The sequence below is a fragment of the Gambusia affinis genome, linkage group LG13, assembly GCF_019740435.1.
Source record: "Gambusia affinis linkage group LG13, SWU_Gaff_1.0, whole genome shotgun sequence".
Taxonomy (NCBI): domain Eukaryota; kingdom Metazoa; phylum Chordata; class Actinopteri; order Cyprinodontiformes; family Poeciliidae; genus Gambusia; species Gambusia affinis.
Genome location: NC_057880.1, coordinates 4,006,375 through 4,029,249, shown reverse-complemented (window position 1 = coordinate 4,029,249; position 22,875 = coordinate 4,006,375). Strand labels below are relative to the sequence as shown.

Sequence of the window (22,875 nt, the reverse complement as noted above, 5' to 3'; positions counted from 1 at the left end):
CGCGATCATTTTCAGTACACGATAGAAAGACAAAAGCACAGTATTGAACAGCCAGCCATGGGGCTGCTTTGAGAAAAACTTTTTTCTAAAATGATGCACAACTTGCAAAATTGTCTATTAGACGGTGCAAATTACTTGATGGAACAAATGTGGGTTTTCAGTAATAGTTTTAGTGTTTTATAATCCCACTAAACCGGCACTGAAAGCATGGAGAAGCGAGAAATTTATTTTTTATAAAAATTGTATCAAGATAAAAAAAAAATTTTTACTATAAAAAGAAAAACAAATATTGTGTGTATGTAACTATTTAGAGCCTTTGCTCGATCAACCATCATGATCTGCTCCACAGCGCCCCCTACCTGCATCTATCAGTTCACTGTGGCATGTGGACCCACTGTAGAGTCCATCAATACTGACCAACATTGATTTTCTGGGGAAATCTTGCAGTCCTGCTTCCCGCCCTCTTTTGTCTCACCATAGTACCATTACTGCACTCTTCTTTCCCTTCTTCTGTTTATGAAAATTTTAAGTTTGATAAAATCTGTATTTTTTTAAAAGTTCCTTGAACCTCTGTAGTTCAGAGCCTTTCCAGGACAATCATCATATTTTTACAAGCAAGTTTTACAGCTTGTACTTTGAATTCAAGTCAACTCCCAAAAGGGTTTCCCCCAATGTATTTATATACAAGTCTTATTTATTTAAGTCTTATTTAAAATGTTTGCATTTTTAAGACTTTATAGTTGGTGTTCAGGTATTAATCTTCCCATCTTTCAACAACACATAATTATCAAGGGATATTTTCAAATTTCCTGTCAACTTTAAACATTTTTTAGCTCAAAAATATGACGGGCCGCTGCATGAATGACTGCCCAGCACCCAACCACCAGGCTCAGAGATCTTTTTATGAAGAGGGGAAAAAATAATACATTGAAAATCAGATTTAGACTAATGGAAAAAAATCTGATTTTATTTGGAAGCGACATCTCCCAGCCTTGCTAGGAAGAGCGTTGGATGTGCCAAAATTATTGCACTTAAAATTCTGTTAGGAACCTGGAGCACAGCAGACATTTCTAGAAGATGCAGCCATTTCAACACAGAAGTGAGGAAGTCAGAAAAAATAGAAAAGGGAAGTTGAGAGAGTCCGAGTGAGAAGAAAATAAACGCGCATCTTGGGTTTTGCTTATCGGGTTTAAAAGTGGCGGTCATTTTTCACACCGTGGTTTCATGATGAAGCTGCAGAAACGTGAAGGTAAACGGGCCACGTTCTGCAGCAGGGCGGGTTCCTACTGGAGTTCAGGAAGGAGGAAGCAGCAGGGTGATAGTGATGCTGGTTAGAGAGCAGCTGCCAGTGAAACTTCCCTTTTAACAACAGAGATTACGCAACAGCTCTGGTTACATGGCGCCCAACCTTCAATGCAGGGACAGCATCGCGCAAAATCGACGTTTTGGAGCTTTGCGTCATGCTACAATGTTACGTCATCATCAAAAACATAACTGGATGGTCGTCTCGAGTCTTCCCTGCATTTTTCTGAATTCCTTTTTAATCTCCATGGCAACTATTCAGTTGTGCAATGCCTGGGTGGACCTAGCGCCCCCTTTGAGGTGCAGCTTCCCTACTCAGATCCTTTAGACTAGCCAGCAGCAATTAGCAACCACCTGGTCAAACTGTGCACCTGCTGAGCTCAATGTACAAGCTGCTTCTAAGTGTGACGCTGATCCAAACGTTGTTAAAGGTTTGATGGGGGAGTTTTCCTGCTCTGTCTGAACAAAGAGCATGTATTTTTACAGACAGAGGTCCAATTTCAAGGAGTTAAATCAGGAAGTAAAATTTATTTTAAGTCGTATTTTAGCATTTTTATAACAAAAATACATAGTTATTTAACTATGCTATGAAATGGCGCAATGTGTCTTGAAAACACATAACACTTTAATAGTTGTAGCAGTCTCACATGAGGCTTCAACACATTTAGTTCTGTGGAAATGGCCTCTGCTGCACTGATCATCATTTTAGACCCGATGAACAAAACCGAAAACCCATTTTCAAGACTTCCTTTCACTCTGACTCTTTCAACTTCCCTTTTTTTACGGTCCGTTTCTTTAACTTTGTTCCTTATGAACAGTGCTGACACTATGGACTCTGTCAATTGTGTTAGTCTAGTCACCAGATAAAGAGAGAACTATTCATCTGCACATCCTGTTGATTTTCTTTCAATTTCAGTCCAACTGGAAGCCTGAAAATCTTTATTCTCAATCCTTTCTCACTGAAAGACTTGAGCATATTTTCTCTGAGTTTTGCTTTGCTAGAAGTGTTAAACAGATGTTTTATACAGTTATGCAAAAATTTCTAAATATTCTTGTTTAATTCACAAACTGTAGTCTGTCCCATAACTATTTTTCCCTTCAACCAGGAATGAAAAACTAAATTTAGAATCACATGACACCAAGTTTGTGTTGCCTTCAAGAATCTACACACAATTTGTTCTTTATACATTAATTATTTAGACGAACTATTTTATCCTAGTTGTTAGATAATCACAATTCCAACTACTTAACTTTTAGCCTTGCTTTTACTCACCAATGGAAAATACAAATGCTTGTAACTAGAAGATTATTTTTAAATTTGTTTCATGCCAGCAGATCAAAAGATCAACATATTCCCATTTTTGTTTGTAAGGCTATTTTTGTGCATGATCTGACAATTCCTTATTAGATTTATTGGAGTTACATAACACTAAATACATAATGAAATATATTTAGTTATGTCTGACAGTAAATAGTTAAATAAGTTTCATAAGAAAGAAGCTGAACAAAAAGTGAACATATTAAAAGTTGTGTAAACAAAAACAGGAAAAGGAAATTGCATCGCAATGCCCCAATCCTGTTTGAAGAGAGCTGCAGAGGGATGTCAAAGCCAAATGTATTCTGATTTCTTTTATATTTGTTTTTGTATGTAGCAATACAAAAATATTTACATTTTTAAAATACAAATTCTCAGCAAACCAGCTGAGCGTAAAGTCTAACTACAAAGACATTCCAGTTTGAGCGGCTGGAATTGAGACATATTAATGAGTCCAGCATGAAAAATAACAATTTGTTTTTAAAGAGATTTCATTTCAAATCAATAACCTTACAAGATACAGGGAGGGAGAAATGGAGTTTGGTCCAGCTTTACAAAATTCCAATTTCTCTGTCCACAGAGAGCCATCAGCATCTGTTCTAGGAGTTTAAAAGCTCGCATTATGATTAATAACAGTGAAAACAGTAGCATCTGCTGGTGGGAGGACAGCTATCTGAAATCTGAGTCACAGCCCAAAATTTGTTCCCACACACACAGAGACACATGCACACCCCCACGCACATGCACACGTACACATACCTAGAGCATGGAAAGAAAATATGCCAGAAACTGGCTTTACATTCAACTACATTTCACTCATTTCAAACATTTAAAATAAAAAGTTCTCATTTGTTCAAGAAGGTTGCAGGCCTCTGGATTAAATTCATGTGCTGTGAAGATGATGATTATGTGGGGATTTGTAGATATGTCAAAAAAATTGCTTTTTATTATTATACCGGTCTTTTTTTTTTTTTACAATATTCATGATCTTGACGTGGCCCCAAATTAAAATGACTTTGACAAAAGCAACCACTTGTCACACGACATTGTGAATTGACCGTGCAACAATTTCTTCCTCAAACCGACGGATTACAATAACTTTATTTAATCTACTGAAAAGACATTGGGTTATGTGACTTCAATAAATGCCATGCACCAACAGGAGGTTGCTAGGAGTCACTGTTAATCCCTAAACGAAGTGCATCCAAGAAATTTTTATTCCATTTCCTCTCGGTTGATTCAGAATCAGATCTAAACTTCATCATCAGTATACCACCCTTAATGTCTTGCGGCGCTTGCACTGAATAATTGAGACGCATCCAAATAAACACTAGAAAACCTGTATCTTTGAGGTTGACTCAAAGAAAACCGTTTCTTTGAATGCTCAGCTACCTCTGTTTAAATCAGACATCATAATCCCATATTTCCGTAAGTCAAATGGCCCAAACCAGAATACATCTGAAATATGAGACTTGTTTATTGTTCACCTCTAAAATAAATGAACAAATAGCCTGATGCAGTGGTTCATTACATACTAAATTGGGGAGTGAATTGTCTGAGAAAGAAAGGAAGTTAGGGTGATAGGCAGCAGAATAACCACAATCAGGTTGTGACATCTGACTGTGGTTATTCTGTGTTTAATTTTTGCTCTCGTTTAAATCTATTTGCAGTGTTGTGGTTTATGCTCCTGAAGGTGCTGCTGGCCGTCTGGGCTTGTCGCCAGCAGCTTGTTTGTGCTCACTTTGCTTTGGGGCCTACCTGATTTTGTAGTTGGGCAGGGTGTGCTTCTTCTTGATGACGCGTTTCAGCTGGTTCACTATGAAGGAGGTCAGCTGAGGCAGCGGCCTTCCCTCAAACTGGGACTTCACCTCAAAGTCCACCAGCGGGTCATCGAGGAACGAGAACGACCAATGGGAGAAGGGCATGCGCGTGAACTGCAACCTGAGTCTGCCCACCACGCGCCTCATCTTGACGAACAGGTAGGCAGACTTGCCGAACACCAGGTCCACGTCTATGGCCAAGTGGAAGCCGCCATTGTACTCGATGTCCACCTCGAAGTTGAGCTCCTCGGGCATCCCGTCCTCGTCCAGCTGCACCGGTTTGATGAGTTTGGCTGATTTAAAGACCGGGAGAGAATTCCCCAGGGAAATGTCCCTGAGACTGAGCCCCTCCAGGAGCCGACCCGCCGTCTTGGTCTGCAACAGCTCCTCAAACTCCACCTTGATCTTTTTGGTCATCCAGTGCCGAACCACGGGGGTATCTCTAAGCTCTCTGAACAGAAACAAGAATATTGCATTGAGGAAATTGCACGTTTCTGTTCTGCCAGCATCTGTGAATTCGCTGTGTGAAGGCGGCGGCGGCTGCTGCTGTTGTTGTTGTTTGGGGCTGCCGCCGGTGACAGCCGCTTCCTGTTGCCGGCTGAGGACGGCCTCTTGCGGTTTGGATGCAGCGGGTGTCCCGCCGTCTTGCTGGTTCGGTTCGGCGTGAGGGACATTGAAATAATCTTTTAGTGCGTTATCAGGCACTACTTTGACATACTGAACGGTCCTACCTAAGGACTCTGGGTTTCTTCTGTATATCAGCAAGAACTGTAACATGAGCGTAACGACCGCTCCACAGAAAGCAGAGATCAGTATTAGGTAAATCATTTTGAGCCGTCGCCTCCGCTGCCGTCTGTCTAAGTCAGATGCTTTCCATTGCCAAACATTTAATCGCGTCAACGAAGCAAGTTCCACCTGGTCGCTCTCTAAGCTGCCATATCATCTGCTTCTTTCCTGAGCTGGGATCTCCGCACCTGATTGGACAAGCGGCTTACGTTGTATGCGTGATGACGAAATCAGTATGCATTTCAGTCGGTGCGTTCAAGGAGAATCAGACTTTAAAGATATTACCGAAAACATAATAGCGGAAGTTAAGCACGAATGGAGCATACAGAACATATATGGGTGAATATTTATAATTATTTAGACCTTTCCTTTTAGAGTTATCCACCGTGGATCATTTGCTTCACCTCACCCTACCTTCTGTATCAACAGCTCTCTGCACATGCTCTTTCACTTCACGTTTACATTTCATATACCGGTAATATTTATAAAAAAAATTTCTGTCATCTTCTATTGTTTTCTTTCCTCTTCAGCATCCCTGCCCTGATCATGTACGAATAAACTCTTCGTGTGTCTGAACTGAGCTAATCCCTCTTACTTATTAATTTCTTGTACAAACTTCTGTAAATTCCATTAAAGATATTAGAGTTACCATCTACACCTTCACATCCTTTTGTTGGGTATACAAAGGGACAAATTTAAATAAATAAATACATTATTGAATAATTAATTTAAAGTGTATGTAACTATTTCCTGTTCCTGCAGCCTCACCATAAAATAATTTTACACGTCAGATTTGGCAATCAAAGTCGGCAGGTCGGGCTAACACTGATTTATTGAACTCCATTATCTTAGCTTCATTCTTTGAAAATCATGGAATCCCTAGTAATGGATTTTTATGAGCTTTTCCTTGAGTTCACTGGAGAGATTTTACAAGTAACAGACGTAAGTCTCCCCTTTAAGGTCTGTTCCGGGGCTGTGGAGAGGAGGAATAATCAAACTTCGGATTCAGGAAGAGCAGTACAGTTTTTGTAGTGGGTGTGGAATTCTAGACCAGTTCTACTACCTCTGCAGTGTCCTAGAGGAATCATGAGAGTTGGCCCAACCCTGTGTTTTGAGAACTAACAGAAGGCGTTTGGCCCAGTCCCTCAGGGATTCCTGTGGGGTGTTCTTACAGCACACCAGGCCTCTTGATATGAACCATTAGGTCCCTCTATCACCAATGTCAGAAATTGGTCTGCTTTGTGGACAGTAAATTGGACTTGTTTCTCTTTGGGATCAATAAAGTGTTTTTGAGTTGGATTGAATTAGAATTTCAGAGTTGGATTCCACCAAGGTTGCCATTTGTCACACATCCTGTTCATAACCTTCATGGACAGAATTTCTTGGCCCAGCCAAAGTGTTGATGGGATACGTTTCGACGGCCTCAGAATCGGAGCTCTGCTTTTTGCAGATGATGTGATTCTGTTGGCTTCTTCAGATCACAATCTACAGCTTTCACCAGAGCAGTTCACAACCGAGTCTGAAGAGGCAAGGATTAGAATGAGTACCTTCAAATCTGAAACTATGGGTCAGAAAAGGTTAGAGTGCTCTTTCAAATACTAGTGGCTAAATAAATAAAAAAAAATGAGATAAACAAAAACCTTTTTTATTGTACTCAAAAAAGTCATGTTGATTTCTCTGAAGCACTGAGCTAATGTAAATAAGGAAGAACATTGTGCTTCCTTGGCCATCCAACAGGGGTCCCCAGTGTAATCTTTGCTTTTTGCCTCATTATGTGCATTGGCCCTGCCAGCGTTTAAACTTGTGAGGTCATTGTAACTTTTGAGTCACAGACGTTTCAAGTGGAGTATTTGTCAAGTTCTTCAAGGGTTCTGTAAAACTGTGCTTTGACCTTTGAACTCTCATACACCACTGCTGTCTCTAAACAACGCTTTACATGTTCTGTGTTGCTGGTAAACTCCTAGATGAGTTGCTGTCTCTCCAGGATCAACGAGTGATACGTTTTCCCCACTCATGGATGAAGGCTGTCACTTTTGGTACGCCTTCATTAGACTTGGATTTAATTTTTGTAACCCTTCCTAGTGGTATATGTCTGTGCCTTTGTCTCTCACCTGTACATGACTTTGGTTGAATCAGGGCAAGGTGTGTGGGAGCTCCTGGATTGGATGAAAAGAGGAAGAACCCAGAGGAGATGCACGGATACTTTGCTAGGAACGCTGGCACACCTATATCCTATTTGTATTTTCTTGTACATTTGTTGCTAAGATAACTCCCAGGCACACAATATCAATTTAATCCCTCCCACAAAAGACTGGAAATGTAATTCACTGGCCACAGTTGTCATTTGTCATCAAGCGCAGTTCTTCAGAGCAGAGGGAAATTGACAATGCTCCGGAGAGCTCTGCGCAAATGTCATCATGTCATATTTTTCATTTTTAAAGGTAAAATAGAAGCAAAGAGGAGGATTGTTTTGGACTATACTTTGAAGAACTAAAACTCCACTGAAACACAGCAATGCTATCGTCATCCCGGACAGGTTCAGCAGCACACACATAGAAACGAGCACAGCCAAATACAAAAAGACCCTAGAGGAAAACCTACTGGAGAGTGCAGTGACCTGAGACTGAGAGGGCAGTTCGGCTTTCAGCATTGAAATGAGTAAAAAGAAACAGCCAAAGTCTCTAACTGCTCAGAGATATTCTGTAATAAACATGACTCTTTCTTTTATTTTGTAAAAAGAAAAAAAAGTCAAATCAAATCTGAATGATACAAAAAAGGCAGAGATTTATATTTTTAAAATTTATCTGTCCTTTTTCTCTGTATATCTATCACTGAATATGGCCTGCAAGCACAAATACATCTCTAAATAAAAGAAGTGTAGAGCTTGAATACGTAAGGCATTGCTATAATTAAACTTCTTCAGTACATCAGTCATATAACTCAGTACAATTCTCCTGTAGAATAGTACACAGTAATTACATTTAAGGTTTTAATTTTAATATACTAATGCTCTTGTGAAACTAGCACTGGGGGAAAACAAGCTAAAGCAAAAGCTCCAATTTGAAGTGGTTTTTGCAAACCTCATCAATTTCAGTTAATTGTTATTACAATAAATAACAAGTGATGTATGTTATTTTTTCCATGCCCATTTATGTAAGTGGGCATGGTTGATATTTGTTTTGTGTTTGCGTTTTGTTTTTCTTTTGTATATACTCCAGACGAGTATTGATCCTAAGCCTTGTTCTGCTGGAGGATTCCTCTCTACCTTCGCCTCGAACTTTCCCAGTGTGAAGCAGGACAATCTGCTGGTTCTTCTTAGAAAGGCAAATATTACAACCTGCCACCTTATTATCTACTGAATCTGATCGCATCATATAATAATTTGATGACTATACTGTCGGTAATTGGATTTGAATAGGACTGTGTTTTGATTGATTTGGAGGAATTTGGACTGCATTGCAAATGACTGGATCCCATCTTGACCGCTATCGTCCTGTGCTGAACTTAACTGAACTATTTGACTATAATTATAATCCTACTATTGGTTCGAGCAACCCGTTGATTAAAATTTTTGGTTGTGTTCGTCCATTTATATTTTCAGAGATTTTAATATTTTCTTTGCTACAATAAACATGTGTTCTGTTGATAAGACTGATAACAATATTTCCTGATAGATTAAGTTTGTTAGTTGTTTATTATAAATGATATAGTTGGAAATCTGCAACTGTGACCGGGTGCAGGAAATCAAAAAGAGCATAAAGAGTAGTTTAAATCATCTCTACCTGCTGATTAATCTGATGTGCTTTGAAGAAATTAAATGTACGTCTGCTTTCTTTAACCTCAAAGATAGGTAAAAGATAGCAGATGTTCCGTCAATCGTCGTGGTTAACGGAACGTCTGGGTGCGAACCTTCACGGGGGCGCGAGTTTAAAATGACGAGGGGTACGTGAAGGCAGCATTAATTGCGGTAACCTGTCTCCACAGAGGCGTCTCACCTCATTCCGGAGAGACGCCGCCGCTTGGCTGGCTCGGCTGCTTCCTCTGAGTTTCCAGTGAAGAATATCGGAGTGTTTTTGAGGCATCATTCTGAGAAAAGAGTTTCACTCCCGCTGCAGTTATTTCTCTGCTTGAAGACCTCTCAGTCTTAAAGATGAGCAGTTTAATGGCGTGTAAGGAGCCGTTTGGTGAGTACCCGGCTTTGTTCATGTCACCTTAAGCAATCTGTTGCTTGCGAAGAGTTTTATATTGTTTTTTGAGTAATAGTGACCCTTATCAGCACAAGACTCTCCGCACATCCATGTTGCTCATCATTTCCATCTTCTTAAAGTTGTGTATCAAGCGATGCAGTTAAGTTCAACTTACTAGTCACAATATTTATACTAGGTTTTTTTGTTGTTGTTGTTTTTTATCACCCTAATAAACTCTTAGTACTTATTAGTTGTAATTTTTGTGAAATGTAGTCGGAAGCCAGCAGATGTGGAAGTAAATGAGCGGGCAGGGTTTGACTCACTCCAACCAAGAAAGTTTCCAGTTTGAATAAATTTCCTCCTTCAGAAAGTGGGGAAACCCACTGACCTTTGTCCAGGTATTGCTGCTATCAAATTAGGTGTCTGCTGAAGCTGTTCTTTCACTGTGACCTTCTTGCATCCTGCTGAGTGGAAACAGATATACGCAGTTTAACCACACACCAGTGATGCGGTGTCCAGCCACACAGGAGGATGAACAGACTCACACAGGATGAGTTGTCATCCCGTAGGCGAGCAGACACTATTACTTTCTGTTTTATTATCTCATGAGGAAGGCCTTGGGTGGTATCATCTGGACACTGACCCCTAGTTTTACACATATATATATATATATATATATATCAGTGATTCTTGAGAAGTGGGACAAAATGGGTTTAAATTTTCCCCCCAAAATTGTTGACAAAAACTTGGGACAAATTTCAATTGAGTTGGAAAATATATAAAAATGATTTTTAAATGTATTTCTAATTTTTTGTTTGAATACTTACACTTAATTGTCATAATATATATCTTAGTATTCCTTTAATTGTTTTAAACTATTATAATATATTGAGTTCTGCTCCAGGACAAGGATTGTAAAGACACCATCCACCCACTACAATGTTTAAAATACAAAATATTCAGCAAACACCAGGAAAACATACATTGTTGCGCTCACATGGCCCAGGTTAGTTTAGTCAGATATTTAAAAAAAATTATATTTTGTGTATATTTTATTAAAATTTTGTGCTTTATCCATAGTTGTTTTGTCCCTCTTCTCAAGTATCACTGATATATAAATGAATCCACTACAATTAAGAAGAGCTCCCCTTTTCTGTTCTTCATTTGCATAACAAAATTTTTGTCAGCTCAGTTCAGCAGGACTTAATGCCTCTCACTTTTAGTTGTTACTAATTGAAGCGATACTGAAGTTTATTTTACATTCTGAATCAGTTTCTCTATAGAACACTACATAAGTCCTCTTAAGGCATTTTGTAAAAAGAGAAAGCCAGTTCAAGTCATTCATGCAGACAAATTCCAAATAAAGTGCATGCAATTCATTAGTTCATTAGTTTTCTGTTTTAAGACCCTGCAGATTCCATTGAGCCATTGACTTGCATCATTCGCTCCTTATGGATCACCATGTTGCAAAATTTTGTCGTTGACGCTACAGTAATCCTTCATACTGAGCATACATGTGATGACAACAAAAGAAAAACTTTCCTTTAATATGAAGAAACCTCCAGCAGAACCTGGCTCAGTGGGAATCAGAATTGGCCACAGGTGACTGGGGATTTATGACGACACAGCAGGCACACAAAAAAACACAGATGTTCTGATGCAGGAGTACTTTCTATTTTGAAGAAACGTAAAAAGCTGACAGTTATTACTTCTTTAGTGGCTTCGTCTACGAGAGAAACGAAGACAAACGGAACAGCTCTGAGCTGGTTTCCAATATTGTAGGATCAAGGAGATTACATACCGTTAGTCACAGTGAAACCTCCTGTCTAAGAGAGAGATAAGGTTAAACACTGAAAGGCAGGGCAAAGAATGTCATCGAACGTTAGGTTCTGCAACAACACATGTCTCACTCTGTAAGGGTGTCACAACTAAGCAGGACACCAGACTAGGCATGAGCGGTATACACGGTATATGAAAACAAAAACAACACACGCACCATATCAGTGTCTCGTTCCAACAGAACAAAAAGACAAAGCAAACAAATGGACATGATTGCTGCTCCCTGCTTGAGGATGCCCCCATCTCAAAGGTCAATTACTCATTCACATAATCGAACATACGCTTTTAATAAACAATGTCATAGTGAACGTGTGCTGTAATCAAATCTGGAATAAACTTCCAGAAAACCGGAAAAGAGCTGAAACACTGTGTGCCTTTAAATCTAGACTAAAAACTCTAAACCCACATTTAGAGTTGCTTTTGAAACGTAGTCGATGAAACATTAATCAACAATCTGACGTGTATCGATGACACTTGACAAAATGTAACGTTTCAGTTGCTGACTGTGTTTTATGACTTTGTATGTCTGTGTTTTTATGAGATAAAACCCTTTGAAATGCTTTATTGTTGAAAAGTGCTATACAAATAGCACTGATCAATCAATCAACTTGATTGATTGATCAAAGCTAAAAATAGTCCAAAAGCTAAAGATGTGTGTGACCTTCTTTCTGCTGCTGATTTTCTTTTTTTTTTGCCCAGTTATTGTATAATGTTTATATCAGTACTATGAATATTGATCAGTGTCACTCTTTGGCGTCATCTAATTGTGAGGAGGCTTTCCACTAAGGAAGTGTGACATGGCATAAAATTCATATCACTACATATTGTGATGGGTGGAGGTAATGATGTATATCACGATATGATTTGTATAAAACTTTCAGTAGAGTTAAAACTCGTTTTACTCTCAGTTGTGTGTAATGTTCTACCATTACAAACATGGTAGAAGTTCATAGTGGTTAACTGGTTTTTTTCTTATGGCCAGCAGCTTAATCTCAATGATGACTCCCTGGTTAAATGAAACGTATGTAAATAAATCAACTATATTTTTCTATATAGAAACACAACAACTTTAATGTGATGGATGTCTGTGTGGACTCCTGCCTTTTCTTCCCAGTGTTGTGACTGGATCTTGTAGAGTTGCACATGCTTTGTTTCAAGGTGGTAAAACAAAGTGCTTGTATTTCTTATCTTTCACACACTTTGCAAAAAAATTTTATTTGCTCCTGGTTTGACGGTTTAAACCTTTTTTGGTCTTAACAGACAGGGTCATTTAGACCTCGCAAGTTTTTTTACCCTGTGTGGGGTCTCACTGAGCCTACGTGTGCTTTTACAAGGCTTCATTTTGTTGTTTCCGAAAGACCACCAGACCTTCACCCTGCCTGACTGTGACATTTGCCGTGCTCCTCCTGAGCATCGTGATAAGACTGGTGGCGGTCCATTGGACCCAGCCTGCTTTACCCCTGCATGCGCTTTTATCCCTAGCTTCCTCGCTGTCTGACCGTGACATTGGCCGCTCTTCTTCTGAGCATAGTGCTAAGACCGCTGGAGGTTAAACCTGAACCAGGTCCAGATCATTTACATTTTGCACATGCCTTTTTAATGAGCGCTTCCTTTGCGCTTTCAGCAATGCTGCTTTCCGCTTCTTCTGTTCTGATGCATGCTGTCATCAACAAGTATTACCACAGTTACCGGATAGACTGCCTCTCTCATTCAGAAGCCAAATTTCTATTGTTTCTGTGGTATACTGTTTATATCTCGCATTCCTACTTTTTACGTGCTTGCTTGCGAGAAACGGTACAAATAAAAACCTTTCTTTATATTGTGTATTTGTGTCAAAGCCAGGTAATTGTCTGAAAGTCACTTGTACTATTTTCAGTTACCTGCACAAATTCTAACGAGGTTTATATTTATCAGCTGCTGTCTTCTCTTAAAAAAACCCCAACAATTTCCTTCCCTGTTCTCTACTAGTATACCGCAGAGGTTGATTACCTCCTGTTGCTACAGGCCTTGCCAACTTTGTTGTCCTGCCCATCGTTGCCTGAGCAACTTACGGTCTTGTGTTTGAAGTTGGATGATCACCATAATCACCATGTTCTTAATCATACTTCAGGTTATCAGGTGTTGCAGGTGCAGTCCAAAGTGATCCAAGCATGAACAGCAGCTCCTTCAACAAGTACTGTATTAAATCTACAGGAGGACATGTACATGGTTTTTTTTAACACTTATTTTTGCACCAAAGCTGAATGAAACCACACCTGCACTGACATGTCAGCTAGAACTCAGTGACGCTTTCACACCTTGCAGCTCTGTCTGTGGAATCATGGAGGGAGTCAACTCACACCTCTGTAGATGATAATCTGAGCATTTTGTCAACTTTTTTCTTTTTTTTTTTTTTGTTTATTATGCATTGATGTAACTTGTAGCTCAGGGGTCATGGTAGCAACTATTTCCAGGCCACTCCTCTAGCATATGGTGACAAATAACTCCCACTGCATAGAATGACTGCTGGGAATTCAACACAGAGATTAAAAACCACCTGGAAGTGAATTTACAGGTCAGACGAGGATTCAAGCATCATTATTATGGCTTATTTGAACTAAACAAGCCCTACATTTTTTCTGTGCTTGTAATAAAAACCTTAAATTTCTTCACAAATCAGTGCCCCGGCATTTTGGATTGGTCTATTTTGGTTCCAATTTTTCTTTCTCCGTTTCCAAAAAAATAGATTTGATATCTTTCATTTGGAAAACACTCTTGCCACGTATGTAGAAAGTGTCTCTGGAAGTCTCTAAAGCCACAAGAGACTTGGTGTTTCTCAGTTTTATATACGCCATTATAGACGGCAATTGCTAGCAAACTGGTTCACTGGGTCATTTGTTGGAGAAAGAACCAAGGTCCTGTGTGGGTCAATATGGCGCTAGTTGGGAGTCCAATTACATTGTTGACAACCCCAAATTGTAAAACCTATAGGCAAACATTTTCTGGAAATTGGGTTCCAACTAAGAGAATATTTCTGTCTCAAAAAGATAGGCGTGATTTCCTTCGTGGTTAGCAGTCAGCTTTCTAGACACCAACTAACAAAGAGTTCAAAGTTTAGCTTAAAATGTCCTAATCTTAAGGCTGTCCTTACTAACTTAGTTTGTCATTAATAGTTTACTTTAAATACAAAAAGCATTCACATCTATAATACAGTAAATGACACATTTGTTCCAGATCCTTGTGTAAAGGCAATCTATCAATTTTTATTAAATTTTTTTTATCAAAACTCAATGTCAATTCCCATTTCTGGAGGAGCTAAAACTAATTTACAATAATGTAGGTTATTAAAATAGAAATGCTCAAGGATTTCTGGCACCCTAGGGTGTTTTCACACTGGGTAGTTCAGTAGATTTGGTTCCATTGGGGACCAAAATTGCAACATTTGTTAAATTTTCAGCTGGTATTGTTCTCTTTCACACTGCACTGTATCAAACCCAACCCTATGGAAACCTCAGAAGAAGACAATGAGCGTAACTTATTTCTTCACAAAACGTAAACGAATATGATCTGGTGTTAGATTTTAGTGGATGTGGCTCAGGTTCAGCTGTCTTTAGCTGCTCTTCTGTCTTCCAGTTCACTTAGTCCTTGGAAATGCTGCTTGTGATACTTCTCTGCTCACTTGTTGGATTCCTAACCACGAGGTTTTCTGAGTTTTGTGACAGCCTCATCTCATTCTGCCTGGTTGTGGTTTTCTGAGCCTGGCTCCTCATCTCAATCTGTGGTCGTTGCAGCCTAGAGGTTTACCTTGAATTGACCCCTTTGCCACAGTCTGACACTAACTGAGTCATTTGTTTTGTTCACAGCCAGTTGTTACCCACTAAATGTTAAGACCTGCTGTGATAACTTTGGAAAAAATAAAGTCACACAAAATGCAGATGTTCCTCGTTTGTGGGATAATTAAACATAAACAGGACAAAAATTACATATATGTATAATGTTTATCCTCTCTGTTTTGATTGATTAACTATGTTTACGCTATTATAAATATTGGTTTAGGTTTAACCATACATGCTATGGCGTATTCTTATGTCAGTTCAGCCTGTGCAATAGCTTTTTTTAACATCACTGTTGTCAGTGGCATAGAAATGATTTTGTTAGTTCAATACAGATTTTTGTTCAATTTATAAAACATAATTTTTTTGTACAGTTGGATGTAAAAATTCTCATTTAGTTGACAAAAATGACTCTGGGTATATTCCATATACTTTCTAATTCTCTGTAGAGTCGGTTTCATACAGCAGCACTCCTATGAAACAGGTGCGTGTTGTGATCACTTATTATATTTATCTGATTTCTATTATGGAAGTCTTCAGCACATTTCTTTTCTTAAGGGTTGGTGTTCAGTTCTTTGAAAAACACCAGTAAAGGAAGGAGGAACACAGCTTGGTTGATTTTGAGGAAAAGGGAAACTAAGATACCAAGACAGGACAGAGAGCTGTGCTACCAGCAGCAGATTCAACACGACCAAAATATAAAGTGTCTGACAGTTTGATGTCAGAGTATCATGACATCAAACCTAATTTCAGAATGTATAATAAATCATTAATATAACATACCACACCTTGTTTCACTGAACTAGTTAAGTTACCCGTAATGATCATGGACATTGTTCAAGTTCTAATAATCCACTGAAATTGAATTTTGGCTGCTAATATTTATATGTTGCTTATTCAAATTAGTAGGGACAGATTTTGGCAGCTATACCAAACTTACACAAACCTCTCTAAAATATTTCTGTTTTAAAACTTCATTAACTTTTGGGAAATTATATACCGGTAAATGGACCATAAGTGGCTTACAGATGTCATTCATGTGAATGTGTGAGATATTATTATGACACTTTCACCTTGAAAACTGATCAAAAACTCAACATCTCACTTTTGATCTGTGTAGTGTGAGGGCAGGTGTCCTTTACAACCAGCCAAAATGTGCAGAAACAGGATTTGATCGCCTCACCCCGGCCTGTTGTCTCCTCATCCATTTTGATTCAGACTGTAGCATATCTATCTGTGTTTACATTGCAATGGCACAAATTGGAGTTCCAGCCATCCATCATTTAAACACGCTTATTCCCATATTGTTGCTGGGGGGTGAGGGGATCTCCACCGGTCATTGGGGGAGGGGCAAGATACACCCTGGACAGGTCTCCAGACCTGGTATTATAAAAGTACATTTACTTAATGGAAACACTGCAATTTAAAGAAAAAAACCCACCAAAAAATTTGTTTTGATAAGGTTTTTGCGCCATCATATTGCCTTGAAATTGGTGTATTTCACAAAAAGCAAAGGAAAGGCTTTTCTTTCACATCGCATGAGTCACTTCAGTTTGTATACAGCATTAAAGCGCTTAATTCTTTGGGTGATGGGCAGCTGACTTCTCACAGCTTCGCTCAATTCATCAGAAGTTGAGTCATTCGAAAGTGTTTAAGCCAAAGTTCTTCTGTAAAACCACCGACTACAGTTTCCTCAAAGCAGCTGCCAGTGTCTCCTCTGTTGGCTTCTAGCTGAAGTCTGAATATAATCTCATATAACAATTTACATCCTTCACCTCCATGATTATCAATGACTTTTTGCATGAACAAACTTATTCACTTGTGATTTTCATTGCATTTCTTATTTAATGGAAACATTGTGATTGCGAAATTAGGGGTTTTTGTTTTGTTTTTTTTACATTAGCAGAACATCAACAAACTGTTGAGCACATTTGTATTTTAAACACGGCTATTGTAAGAAAGCATCATGCAGTTTACATAACCAGAGTTTAGTAGTAGGATTCCTTTGAACAGGAATAAACTTCCAGCAGAACTGGGTTCAGATAAAATCATGCTGAGCATTATACATGTGTACTGCATGCATGTATTAAAAACATTGAAAGTGTTTAGATAGCCACCGTGAAGATTGTGGAGCTCAGCCAGGAGAAACATTGAGGCTCATTTAGCATAATGCTCAGGTTAATGTTGCTGTTATAAGCCACTCCCCTTTTTCCCAGGAACCTGCCGCATGTTCTGAAAGCACACACAGCCTACGACCAGAATGAGTTGGTGTAGCACAGGAGGTTCTTGCAGATGTGTTTTTATTGTGGGACCATGAAGTGAAAGGGGCTACAACCAAAGGAGTCCATGTTATTCTTGGTTTCTTACACCAGATATGCAACAGGATTTGCATTTTGAATGAAATTAAACTGTTTTGGGCATTTTGGTGAAAACTTTCTGCCTCCAACCCAAAACAGTGGAGCTAAGTTTCTGATGAAACTTGTGCTGCTAAACCAAAGTGTCAGATTGGATGAATGAGTCCAGGTCTTTGATTTTCATGTCTCTGCAGGCCTCGCGCTACCACACCTTTCAACCCTCACTGTGATTAAAAGCATCAAGCCACTTCAAAACACCACTTACCATTTTTAATTCCTCCTTAGGAACATATTTGACAAATTGCATGTATTTACAAGTTTCAGTTTCTTAGCTCTCGGAAAGTAAAGAATGGCTAAAGAACGTCTTTTAAAATGCTTTCAGGAAGTATTCATCTAAAGCCTCGGTATTATCAGCCGACCGTCTTGCAGATGGGAGAAACAAGTAGAGCTGCAGGGTGTTGACGAGTAGCTTCTTGTTTTTTGCTTTGAGTTTTTTGGGGTTTTTTTATGTATGTATGTGATCTATTTTGATCAGGTGACATGTGACTAAAGAGATAGTATAAACATAAACACAGCAGCAAATATGCTGACTGTTAGAGACACACTGCTGACTGACTTTGTGGAAGTGATGTGTGTGCGTGTGTGGGGGTGCGTGTGTCTGTGTTTGTAGCTCCTTTCAGTCTAGACACTGCTGTGGTCTGGGTCAGGTATTGGCATGCCATTCACCTCCATTCATGTGTGGAAACAACCACATGTCAAGCAAGGGCCCACTTGGCTGCTCTTTCATAGCAGACTTGGGTGGTCAAAACGGTGAAAAGCTGGGTTCACCTGCGTGGAATTACGGCCCTGAGCAATGAATTATGATGTGGTTTATATTTCATCTCTTGAACTAAATCCAAAGCATGCAGGTACATGCTCTCGCATTCCCAGTAAAGCTGAACAATGCGCCACTGATCTGGGCTACAACATACATTTGATAACTAGGTGCCTTAAACCAAAAGAAAATCATTGGCATTTAATCCCAGCCTAAGTAAGTTTAGCTTGAGATATTGAACTGAAGTTTTGGGATAAATTAAGACTATCATCACTGACTTTAACTGTTTTATTCTGTTCATCTACTGAGCTTTGAAACCTGACTCTTCAAATGTCATGCAGTTAATTTAAAAAAAATATTCCAAGAATTTTTTTGTTGCAAGGGTCATTGAATATATTTCTGAAAACGGGTCATACATCAAGAGAAGACAAATACAGTGGAGGAAATAAGTATTTGATCCCCCACTGATATTGAAAGTTTGTACTCGGTCTATGATTTTTTTTCTGGTAGCTTCATGTGAGAGGTGGAATACTAAAAAGAAAATCTAGAAAATTAAATGATATTTAAATAGAAAATAATTAGCATTTTGATGAGGGAAATAAATATTTGATCTCCTAACAACCATGATAATGTTGGCTCCCACAGACCACTGACACACCCTGATCTTAGTGATGTTGTTACTAAGATCAGAGACGCCTGTTCCAAATTGACCCCTGTATGAAAGGCCACCTGCCAACAGACTCAATGACACTCCAACATCATGACCAGCAAGTTGTCTAAAGATGTCACTCCTGACCTCAGTCCCACAGACAATCTGTGGAGGGAGCAAAAGCTTTTCATTTCCAAACGAATGTTTAAAAACCTTAAGGATTTGGAGATGAGCTGCAGAGAAGAGTGGGCCAAAATTACCCCTGAAGGGTGTGCACACTTTATTAAAAAACTACAGGGAACAGCTGACTGCTGTGCTTGAAAATAAGTTTTACCACCAAATACTAAATGATGTGTTACTAGAGGGCCAAAGATTTATTTCCTTCAATGGAATTAATTTCTCATTTTATGTAATTTTCTCAGCTCTCCTTTTGATATTATATGTCTTTTGATATTCTTTTTTATTTAAAAAAAAAAGAGCCATAATTTTATGACACTTTTAAAGCTAGTGGGGCATCAAATACTTATTTTCTTCAAGGTACATAATGAAACAAGTTGATCAAAGAGAGACTTTATTTATATAGATCGGCTGGCCAAACCTAAATGTGCCATATAAAAGGTTTTACATGGTGGTTATGATAATACAAAGTCTTTGTTTGTAGCTCTCTGAAGATGTATAGTTGTACTATACATACCTGTCAAGTCTCCCGTTTTGGCCGGGAAAGTACCGTACTTTACTCCTCTGTCTTGGCATGCTCCCATATTAGTATTTTCCTGTAAATTTTCTGTATTACGGTAATCACGCCGTTCTGTCAATAGTCACCTCTCACTCATTCAGCAGTAATCGGTAGTCTTACGGTTGTTTCCCATATTCACCAAAAATCTCAGTTGTTGCTGTGTGACTTGGTAACAGCTTCATATCTGAGCAGCAGAGATGATATTTCACAGCAACATGTCCCAAATGACGCTATTAGTTTTTGACAGCTCTGCTGTTCCACCTCTTTTGCTTTTTAGATCTCTTTCTGGCCGCATGGTTAGCAAACCTCTCCGGGATTTTAAGTCGCCACAAAAATATTTACAGAATACCTGAGTGGGCATTGTGTTGAGGATTGTGTGATGTGTGTCAATCGTCATCAGCTTCCAACTGCATTCTCATTTGTTCTGACCTTATTTTGTTCATGGATTTTTGTGCGTTTTCTCTTGATTTCAGACGCAGAACAAAATACAGACTAAACACAACTGAAAAAGAAACGTTAAAATGATGTCCTTACACGAGTATTTTATGAGCAAGTGTAGCTGATTTGATAGATCTTAATTATATAACATACAACATCTGAAACCTATGACCTTCTCTTAGCAGGTTAGGACTTGAGGTTTGGTGTTCTACCTAATCAAACGTCTTCACATGGTGTGGGGGAGGATGAATTTCATTTAATTAACTTCCATTTGCCGTAAGGCTACTCTTTCTTCTTGATACACAGGTGTGGGTCCTAAAGGGAGGGCTAAGCAACGATCAGAAAATGCTTCCAAATTCATACATTTTCTCTTCGCAAAGTCAATAGTTTTGAGTATATGCATTAGATTTTTATATTGCGACATGCATTCCAATCAGTCAATCAATTTTATTTATAAAACACCCAGCAGTTCAAAGCGCATTGTAGAATAATAAAGAATTGACCCACAAGATAAAAACAAACCGTATCCTCCTCACACAATGTCACTTGTGTGGAAAGTCCACAGAATGTATTCCACAGTATCATAAGATAATAAAGCAATTATGCTATGATGACCGGATTGGAAAGTAAGACTTTTGTGGCCTGAAGCAATGACTTAAGTGTGAATTAGTTGATCCATGTGCTAATTTACAGGCATCCCTGCTTTCACAGCATCTCACCGTAGTTTGTCAAAGACGGCCTTCATTAGTGGGGATGGGCGTCATTTGAAATTTATGTATGTGATTGTTTTAAATGCCTCTTAAGCACCTGCTGCGAGCATGAAGGGTGATGTTTTTTTATGGGTTTATCGTAACATTCTGGATGCATCGTCTGCTTTGTCACAGAGAGCCCACACTGCACGATGTTGTTCACGGAGCTGCTTGGCGAATCCGGCTGAACAGGGACAGCTGGATACGCTGTCCCTGAGTCATGAGTCGCATGTTGTCATGAGTCGTGGCAGCATGACTACAGAAACAACACAGGATGACTTCAGCCAGTCTAACTATAAACTTTATCCAACGGACAAGTGACAAATTTTAATGTCACACAAATATTGCTTTGGCCCAAGTGATTCTGATTGGCTGAAGGGATTTCCCCTTTCCATCAAAGATCACTTAAGCAAAATAACTCATGATACAGAGAAATCTATTCTCAGATTTTTCACTTTGTGCTTGCATGCTATATTTTCTTTTAACATATCTACTTCCCAGTAAAATGCACACAGCCTTGTTGAATTATTTTTAAATAAGTTAAAACAAGTAAGCATATGGCTAATTTGAGCAATCTTTGACTTAGGCACAGGCCAAGAAGTACAATAAAAAACAATGTTCGCTGTTAAAATAAGCCATAAAAACACGAGAACAGTTGTGTACAGGATTGCTTTTTCAGTTGCACATTTCAAGACGCAGTTGGTTTGTTTCTTTCTAAAGATGACAATAGTGAAAGTTGTGTGGAAGCAAACTGCATCATTGTCAACGTTTCCTAGTAGTGTGGGTTTGTCTAAAAAGGATGTGACAGTGGGGATTTACCTTTCTTTTTCTGTGTCGATGTACTCGGCCAGTCACTTCCTGACATCTTTCCCATTAACAAATGTTACCAAATTTAGAAATCAACTGCAAGTGTGATTAATTAATATTTTAATTTGATTACCAGTAGATGGCAAAAGCATGTTTTCGCATACAAGAAGGTTGAACGGGTGATGCAACATGACTCCATATATGACTCAAATTATTTAGACGCAAACATTTTTGAACATTCTGAGAACAGTTCTTATTGACTGAATCATTAAATCCACATACAATTTTTATTATTCCAATGTGCAACAGTTTCTACCTTGACTTAATGAAACCTAGAACATAGAGGAGTTTAAGAAACTCAGCCTTTAGAATTCAAGTGCGTTTTAAAATGCAGTTCAGATGGCACATTGGAAAGAGGAAAAAGTGTCTTAAATCCAGGAGGAATATCTTGGTGTGTCTCAAGCTTGATTATAGAGCTCAAATGACCGAATGCTCCAGAGGGACTTCGTGAAATAAAACATGTTAATTAGTAAATTAAGAAAAGAATCTCAAGAGAAACGTATGTGTAATATTGCAGAGAAGAAAAAAATGAAAATGACACCAAATCAGAGGGAATGCATGGTAAACCAGGGTATTCCTCTTTTTTATGGCGCACATGCAGATTCCTGGTGGGCAAATCTGATCTGCCGATCAGGAACATTGACTGATTATCAGACCTTTGCTAAGGCAGATAAGAGCAGAGAATAAGATTAGTTTTTAATGTAAGTATTGACTGATCGTCAATCTCTAAAAATTAATAAAATCTGGTGCTGATTTATTGACTAGTTTATGTTTGGTAAGTAAATATTCCTCTCATGGTGATTGAATCTAAATGCAAAATTGATTTCTTAAGCAACAAAAGAAAGAATTTGATGAACAAATAACTTTGGATGAAACAATTACTGGTTGTAATGGTTTTCAAGACAATTTCCCAAGAACTGCAAATAAAAACATAATTCCGTTACCACTCTAATGAGCACTGGGTGCATTTTCTTGATCAGCAGACAAAGCACCCCTGATTCAGCAGAAGGCAAACAGAGCACAGCAGGGATCTGTTTTAGTCTCTAAAGAGCATCAGTGTGGGCTTATCTTGGACTTTAAACACAAGCAGACTTGATTTTCGATCTGCTGAAAGAACGTTCAGCACATGAGTTCGCCGCTCTGCAATCAACCACTTGATGACTCATTTAAAATGATTGCTGGATCTTGTTAATCTTTCCATAAGGAC

At 38.7% G+C, this 22,875-nt stretch overlaps 2 protein-coding genes across 2 annotated transcripts in view; one reads left to right on the top strand and one right to left on the bottom strand.

Moving 5' to 3' along the window:
* pdzd8 (PDZ domain containing 8) overlaps positions 1-5,502 on the bottom strand; it is a 32,953-nt gene extending 27,451 nt beyond the window's left edge. Inside the window, exon 1 of the mRNA XM_044137102.1 lies at positions 4,376-5,502. Within this exon, the coding sequence (XP_043993037.1) occupies positions 4,376-5,265 (890 nt within the window). The 5' untranslated portion in view covers positions 5,266-5,502. The remainder of the gene's footprint in view (positions 1-4,375) is intronic.
* edaradd (EDAR-associated death domain) overlaps positions 4,487-22,875 on the top strand; it is a 29,113-nt gene continuing 10,724 nt past the window's right edge. Inside the window, exons 1-2 of the mRNA XM_044137104.1 lie at positions 4,487-4,596; positions 9,208-9,407. Of these exons, the coding sequence (XP_043993039.1) occupies positions 9,374-9,407 (34 nt within the window). The 5' untranslated portion in view covers positions 4,487-4,596; positions 9,208-9,373. The remainder of the gene's footprint in view (positions 4,597-9,207; positions 9,408-22,875) is intronic.